Below are 8,705 nucleotides of genomic sequence, written 5' to 3'. Positions count from 1 at the left end.
TTTTTTTATTTAGCAAATAGTTTTCCCAAAAACATCCAGACAGATACAAAAATAAAACTTTATTGGTAAATATAAACAGTGCAGTAATCGAATGGTAAAATACTTTAAATTGATATAGTTAGGAAGAAATATACCGGTACATATCTTATTTTTGGAGATTTTAAGGCAGTGGTGGGCATGAAAAAAATAAAGAAAAACTTTTTTCTGAAATTTCCTTTTTTCCTGGCGGTAAGTGCGCTAATTTGCCAAAAATAAAATGTTATTTTTATTTGAAATAATCATTATTGGCAGGCAGTGGGTTCAGTTAACAAGATAAAAAAAGTCTCAAAAATCCATTTTCTTTTTTTAGACACTGATGGTGTTTTTGGCATGGTAAGCCCCATTTACTATCTGATGTTTAAATGAAAAAATTATCAAAATTACTATACTCGTGTGTTTCACAATGAAACAGACAGAAACAATATAGAATATGTACAACCTCACACTATATAATACGATATGTGAATAACTAATGGAACTCAAAACTCACCAGTTTCACAGAATGTTCCAGTGTAGCATGATGGACAGGTACATGTGTATTGTATACAGGAACCAGTAACCTGGACACAGGCAGCTCCATTTTGACAGCCATGGTTAGAGCAAGCACTCAGTACTAAAATCATTCATGATATATTAAAAAAATAGTGATGTCACAAATCACAACACAAACAACATGATAGTGTGTATAGAGCTTTTAGTGGAAGGGAGGGGGAGTGGGGAAGAAAATTGGGGGTGGGGTGGGTAGAAAATGCTCAACATTGCTTTTTTGGTTGTTGTCATTTGAGGATGTCATCCCAAAACTAGTGTGCCGTCGCTTTTATACCTTGTTTCGCAAACTTATTTTTTTAAAGATTGTCAGAGGAGGGCGGGAAAAAAAATAGAAATAAAATTTTGTTTTTTTATTTAGCAAATAGTTTTCCCAAAAACATCCAGACAGATACAAAAATAAAACTTTATTGTTAAATGTAAACAGTGCAGTAATGGAATGGTTAAATACTTTAAATTGATATAATTAGGAAGAAATATACCAGTACATACTTAATTTTTGGAGATTTCAAGGCAGTGCGTAATAAAAATAAAGAAAAACTTTTTTTCTGAAATTTCCTTTTTTCCTTGCAGTGGGTGCACTAATTGGCCAAATACAAAATGTTATTTTTATTCGAAATAATCATTATTGGCAAGCAGCGGGTTCGGTTAACAAGATAAAAAAAAGTCTAAAAAATCCATTTTTAGTCACTGATGGTTTTTTTAGCATCGTAAGCCCCATTTACTATCTGATGTTTAGATGAAAAAAATATCAAAATTACTATACTTACATGTTTCACAATGAAATAGACAGAAACAATATAATATATTTACAACCTCACACTATATAATACGATATGTGAATAACTAATGGAACTCAAAACTCACCAGTTTCACAAAATTGTCCAGTGTAGCATGATGGACAGGTACATGTGTATTGTATACAGGAACCAGTAACCTGGACACAAGCAGCTCCATTCTGACAGGCATGGTTAGAGCAAGCACTCAGTACTAAAATCATTCATGATAAATTTTAAAAATAGTGATGTCACAAATCACAACACAAACAACATGATAGTGTGTATAGAGCTTTTAGTGGAAGGGAGGGGGGAGTGGGGAAGAAAATTGGGGGTGGGGTGGGTAGAAAATGCTCAACATTGCTTTTTTGGTTGTTGTCATTTGAGGATGTCATCCCAAAACTAGTGTACTGTCGCCTTTATACCTTGTTTCGCAAACTTATTTTTTTAAAGATTGTCAGAGGAGGGCGGGAAAAAAAAATAGAAATAAAATTTTGTTTTTTTATTTAACAAATAGTTTTCCCAAAAACATCCAGACAGATACAAAAATAAAACTTTATTCGTAAATGTAAACAGTGCAGTAATGGAATTGTTTAATACTTTAAATTGATATAATTACGAAGAAATATACCAGTACATACTTAATTTTTGGAGATTTTAGGCAGTGCGTAATAAAAATAAAGAAAAACTTTTTTTCTGAAATTTCCTTTTTTCCTTGCAGTGGGTGCGCTAATTGGCCAAATATAAAATGTTATTTTTATTCGAAATAATCATTATTGGCAAGCAGCGGGTTCGGTTAACGAGATAAAAAAAAGTCTAAAAAATCCATTTTTAGTCAGTGATGGTGTTTTTAGCATCGTAAGCCCCATTTACTATCTGATGTTTAGATGAAAAAAAATATCAAAATTACTATACTTACATGTTTCACAATGAAATAGACAGAAACAATATAGAATATGTACAACCTCACACTATATAATACGATATGTGAATAACTAATGGAACTCAAAACTCACCAGTTTCACAAAATTGTCCAGTGTAGCATGATAGACAGGTACATGTGTATTATATATATATATATAATTCAATTTTAAATAGTTTTGCATTATATGGCCATTTGCTGTTTTATGGGTTTTTCCCATTTGCCTTCTTAAATTTATATATTATTAAAGAATCTCTATTGAGATCCAGCGACCGCCACTGATGCACGGTAGAGATTGCATCTTTAGATCTCCGATCTTGTTCACAAATTCACGGACTAGTGCTGTCTCGTAAGAATTTCGTAGGACGCGATAAGAATGACAAAATATTCTCTGTATCTCCTGGAACCGAGCCACATAGCTTGTATTCCACTATTTGCATTCACACCTGGGCTGTGTATATATATTGCCTTGGTTTGGCTCTGTAATCATTAGTGGTCGTGGGACTAGTTTGGGCCCTACCTAAGCCGGTCGAACGTGTCGTTTGGGTCTATATCCTAGCTGCACTGATGAGGCCTGGAAGGCCGAAACGGATCCGTCTGCAGATATTGGGATTCCTTCCAGTGGATGCTTAATAAAATTTTAAACCACTAACCATTTTTATGAAGATACATTTTCAACAGGTTTAATATGTGCCTTCTTTTAGAAAAATGAAAAGTAAAAAATATCTATTACCCATACCATATAAAAATATTTCAAATTGGAACTCAGACTCAAGAGTGGTAGGGCCCAAAGTACTTGAATTGTATTTTTTCATGATAATGCTTTCAAAACTGCCACTTCTCGTAGTCCATCCCTTCCTAAAAATCCAAACCTTGTTTGACAAATATAAGGAATTGCTCTACCTTTTGCTCTCTAACTTTTGTGAGTTATCCTTGGTAGTGGGTTTCACACCAAAACTAAAACCAAATCTAAAAAGTCGCACCAATTAAAAGTAAACACAATTCAATACTAATTTGCATACCCCTTTGTCTGGCATGGTTTATAGTTAAGGGATTTTAGTAATGAAATGTCTGAAATTGTTTCAATCTATACTACCATTGGATAAATTATTTGATTTTTTTAATTGAGCAATTAATTTTTTAATTAATTTTTCAATGTTATTACGAGGATACATCTTCAATAGGTTTAATATGATGTGCTTTTTAATGGTACAATTAATTTGATTTAGGAAGCATTCCTAGTTATGTGTGTAATCAGCACCACTAATATCATTCAGAGTCATTCACCTCCTACCAGGTACCCATTTATACTTCTAGGCGAAGAGAGGCAAATGCAGATTAAATGTCTTGCCCAAGGGCACAAGCAGTGTGACGAGCATCAGTCTTTAACCCCCGACATTCCGAGTGAGAGTCCAACACATTACGGCACACGCTTCTACAGTTATTTAATCCACGAGATTTCATCAGTCGATGACTATCAGCTCAGTGTGTGCCCGGTATAATGCTCCACCTAATGCAATTAATCCAGTTGTTCCTGTTAAGATTCTGAACAAACCTATATACTCCCATTCCATTTTGTTCATTTTCATTCGTTTTTTGGCATCTATAGATTCTATGAATCCTTAATCATCTCTTGAGTTTTATGCTTGTTTGAGTTTGTTTTTTGTTCTATGAACAAATAGCATTTAAAATATTGTAATCATCTGTGAATGCCATTAAATTTAAAAGTACAGTAGATGTTAGGCATAGATAGAATGACCAAAACCTAAAAATTCTCACCAATTAAAAGTAGACACAATACAATACTATTTTGCATACACCCTTGTCTGGCATGGTTATAGTTAAGGCATCTAGAGCAGACCTGGTACTCACGACTCTAGGACAATTAACTATAAATCATTTAAAATTGGGAGCATTTACCTGTTTGACAGCATGCTGGACTATAAAAACAAAAATCACTTTACCAGCAGAATTATAAGTAAAAAAAAAGCAACTTCATATTCCAAACGTAAAACTAAGAGCAGCATTTATACTGTATGTGAATTTAACTCCTTTGTAATTGAATATTTATTTAAATTTAAATAAATATATTTAAAGATATTAGGCAATCAATGATTAGCAATGAAAACAACTTGTATGTACACACCTGTTTGACAGTTGGTTCCAGTAAAACAATCTGAACATCTACATATGTAACTTGAACCTACAACAGTGCATGCACTTCCATTCTGACAAGGATTTGTTGAACATGGAGTTACTGTTATTGAAAAATTAAATTTTGTTATTATACCCTCTGAAAATCCACTGAAAAACTAAGTTAGCCTCTCCACGGTCACAGAATTGCCAGAAATCTGACTACGAAACCATATCGAAATTTCACGTTCCACTTCTGACTTTGGGTTGTGCTTCGCACACGCCGCTGAGGGCAGCGTTCCAGGAACTTCTGCGTCAAGGTAGGCCTACCCCCCATTTATATATCAAAATACAGGTACCTTTGCTTTGTAAAAAAAAAATATCGAACACCAAACAAAAATTTTTTTGCAGTCAAAAAAAATTGTTTACAAAAAAAGTCCAGGCATGTTGACTTTTTATTGCTGACTTACACCATGCACTAAACATTATCAGATCTACAAGGTGGCTATCCTGAAGGAATGAGCTGGTCATTATCCTGTATTTATCTTGTAGCCTTAATAAAATATTTTCTTTGGATAAAATATTTGGAGCTGGTCTTGGAAACATAAGGTTAAATATTTAAAGTGAGGTGAACAAATAAAAATAGATAAACATACGGATGAGTAGAGGAGGTAGGGTGAGACTAAAAAATAATGAGTGAATTGAAATTAACAAACTAAGGAATTAGAAATAGGCATCCAAAAAAGAGTACTATAATTTTTCAATAAATAACCATATGAATTTTGCCCAGACTCAGTGTTCTTATTTTTAGGCAGATTTCAGGCTCAAAATGTTCTTATTTTGTTCTTGGTTTGCACACCTTTTAAACAAAAAATTATTTAATTGTACGGCAGTATGCATTGTACTGCAATGTACGTGAAAAAAAGTGACCCCCACAAAAAATGGCCCCCAAATGTCAGATAGGTACACCTACTGTATTGTATTATAGAGGGTATTACAGTCGCACCTTCTCACATAATGTACAGATATAATATTTTGGTTTTTAAAAATATAACCTCATTTGAAATTTTACCTCAGCCTCAATTTGTTCTTATTTTGTTCTTAACTTTTAAGCAATTTTAGTCTCAGTGTTCTTATAAAATGTGTTATTTTATCACCCACTCCCACATCAAAGTATACATAGGTTAAACAATTGAATAAACAACTGAAATGCTATAACAATTATTAGAAAATAGGAGAAAATTTCAAGATTATGGTCACAAAAAAAACAAAAAACAAATAATTATAATTTGTGTTGCTGTCACTCACAAAATATTTTTGCATTTAATTCACCTCTGTTAAAGTTTTGTTTAAATTAACTAATCGGACAGCCTTTGAGAAGTCAGAGAACTCACTAGTTCACATCAGGTTCCAGTGTAACTAGATGGGCAAGTACAGGAATACCCAGTAGATGTTACTGAGCAAGCTCCACCATTTAAACAGGGTGCAGATGTACAAGCTGTTGTAACCACTATTTGAAAAATTCACATGGTGAAATACAGTGGTTAATACACAAATGATTACAAAGTCACACCCTCAAAATATTGTTGCATACATGAGCAAATCATAAAAGCACACATAAGGACAAAACATCAAAGTATACATAGGTTTAACAATTGAATAAACAATTATTAGAAAAAAGGAGAAAATTTCAGGATTAGGCCTAAAAAAAACTCAATTTTTCGCTTTCATCCCCCGCTGTCACTGAAAATTTGCTTTCGTTGAAGAATTATTATAGTTGAGGTCGAGCAAGGGCGGCACCATCTCCTTGTTACAGTGAAGCTACGTGACTGCCACGAGAGAGGATTTCATGCAAATCATGAACTGTTGCATGTGGCTAGCACAACATGTTAATTTCGCCTTTTGGAAGCTAAACATAATGTCCCTTTTCTTAAACACACTAGAGATACTGTACATCAGGCATTTTTATACAATTGTTTATATTCACTTTATCCTAAGCTACAAAAAGCATGTTTTCAGTGGAGTAAAAATTTAAAGTTTGGCGATTTAGCCTGATCCAAGGCTGACTAAAAAAATTAGAATGAGGAGGTATATTTTTAGTCGAGGTTCGCATGATTTAGTCGTAGTGCTAGTCGAAGAGATTTGAAATGTGTTACTACACCAGCGAAGTTGGGGTGGGTCCCCGGGGTCCAGGGGCGGAACCCTTGTGGGACCCAGTTTTCAATCACATAATCAACGGTTGGTTGTGACATTGAACGCCCAAGACCGCAGGTGACTGCTAGAAAAAAGAAATTTTCTCTGTGAACTGATTTTTGCACAAGATAACGAAAGCTCTCTAATAACTCAAGCTACTGTATATTTTAATAAAACCAATTTCTTCTAATATTAAATACTGTACATTTCTCCTGAATTCGTAATAATATTTATGATCACGCATATGTTTCTGCAAAATGTGTGTGTTCCTCCAAAATCACTTTGAAATGCGGTAATGTCCTGCACGATGCGAAACAGTTGGTAACTATGTTTCATTTATTTGGTCTCAGTAAAATACATAAAAACAACTAGTTACAATAAAACAAAGTAAAAGAATAAAATATGTGAAACAGGCAGAGACAGAATTTCTAAAAATGAACCAAATCAATATCAAGTAGGTCTCCTAGCGGACTATTCCGATAACACTTTAATAAAATGTACAATTAAAAATATTTAAAATCTGAAAAAATTTGCCTTAACAATAGACATATAAATTGTAAGACATATTGGAAATATAATTTAAGATCATTTAAAAATGCTTTAGGATTCAAAACCAATAAATCCCTAGTTTCTACAGGCAATTCCTCCCAAGCATGTGGAAACAAATCATGTTGCAATTTGTGGGGTTCCCCCATTTAGGCCTAAATGTACTGTAATTAAAAAGTTTCCAAATCATATTGCATAAAATAATTTATTTTTAAACTTATGTATAAGTTATTCCTATGTATTTATAGGAGCTAATGAGTCAGAGCGTTTAAACCAATATTATATACATGAGCATTATTCTGTAGCCTTGATGATAGTTATGTGCATCGACTTGCACGTTGATGAGTTGCACTCCAATTGATAATATTTCCCTCAAGACATACACAATAAGAAAATACAGTACTGTTTTGTTGTGAAGTCAAATACAGTACAGATTATTTACATTTTAATTAGTAATATACCCTGAAAAAGTGAACAAAAACTGATTCTAGGGACTTACCAGCTGTTTAACATCGTGATTCAGTGTAGGTACTTGGACACGTACAGTTATACGATGTTACAAAGTTGTTACACTCCTCTCCATTAAGGCATGGAGAATTATCACACAGATTTGACATTGCAATATTGACAAATTTGTCCATTAAAGTTAAGTCACAGAACAAGATACTGTAATATTTTCTTGTCATAATATTAGGTACCCAGTCCATATAAAGAATTATATACAATTGTGAAAGTGAGCAAAATGAATTGATGTGATTCAATTCTAGAGACTACCAATGGCTGTTTCACATCGTGATTAAGTGTAGGTACTTGGACATGTACAGACCTGCCAACCCTTCTGGAGATTATTTTAAAAATCTTAAAAAAATCTGGAGATTTACTAAAAAATCTGGGAGGTTTCAAGAATTAACCAAAAGATGATGCAAGATACCAAAAAAGTCATGTCACTACAAATCATTGGCCGTTGGTGGCGACATTCGAATTGAAAATGGATGCTTGTTTATTGCACCGCGAAGCACGCAGGCAGCGAATATATTGAATAATAACTATTAAATCAATAAAATTATGCATAAATCGGAGTATTTTTGGGGAGGGGAGTGGCCTGTGAAATCGGGTGAAAATTACATTTGATCGGGAGAACTGCAGATTTGTTTAATATCGGGTGACAACCGACAGGATCGGTGAGTTGGCAGGTCTGCACGTACACCAAAGATACTAGAAATACAAGATAGAGTTCTCCACACAAAAAAAGTGTTCCACCGTGTTCCACCGAAATGCATGGTGGGAATACGAAAAATGGGACGCCCCCTACAGCTGGATCTAAAAAAACTTGTGCCAAGCTTTCGTTACCAAGTCGTCGCGTATTTTATTATCAATTCTCAACAAAGATACTAGATTTAAAAACAAACTTGAATAGACACCCAGACAGTGACATCGATGAATACATAACCTCCTTGGTGGCGGTAGAAATCGTTGCTATTATCCAAATAATACACAAAACAATTAAAGCATAATCATGAATCAGTAAAGAATAAAACAACAATACAGCA

General features: G+C 33.7%; 1 protein-coding gene across 1 annotated transcript in view; it reads right to left on the bottom strand.

Annotated features, from left to right (window-relative positions):
• Positions 1-529: 529 nt before the first annotated feature.
• The window catches only part of LOC117103558 (fibropellin-1-like), a gene marked incomplete at its 3' end in the record, with an annotated part of 41,694 nt that continues 33,518 nt past the window's right edge, over positions 530-8,705 (bottom strand). The window contains exons 11-13 of the mRNA XM_033244129.1: positions 4,430-4,540; positions 1,453-1,575; positions 530-652 (exon numbers count right to left, since the gene is read on the bottom strand). Of these exons, the coding sequence (XP_033100020.1) occupies positions 530-652; positions 1,453-1,575; positions 4,430-4,540 (357 nt within the window). The remainder of the gene's footprint in view (positions 653-1,452; positions 1,576-4,429; positions 4,541-8,705) is intronic.

The sequence above is a fragment of the Anneissia japonica genome, unplaced genomic scaffold, assembly GCF_011630105.1.
Source record: "Anneissia japonica isolate Jap-2015-1 unplaced genomic scaffold, ASM1163010v1 scaffold287875_len126108_cov110, whole genome shotgun sequence".
Lineage (NCBI taxonomy): Eukaryota > Metazoa > Echinodermata > Crinoidea > Comatulida > Comatulidae > Anneissia > Anneissia japonica.
This window is presented reverse-complemented; position numbering and strand designations above follow the sequence as displayed.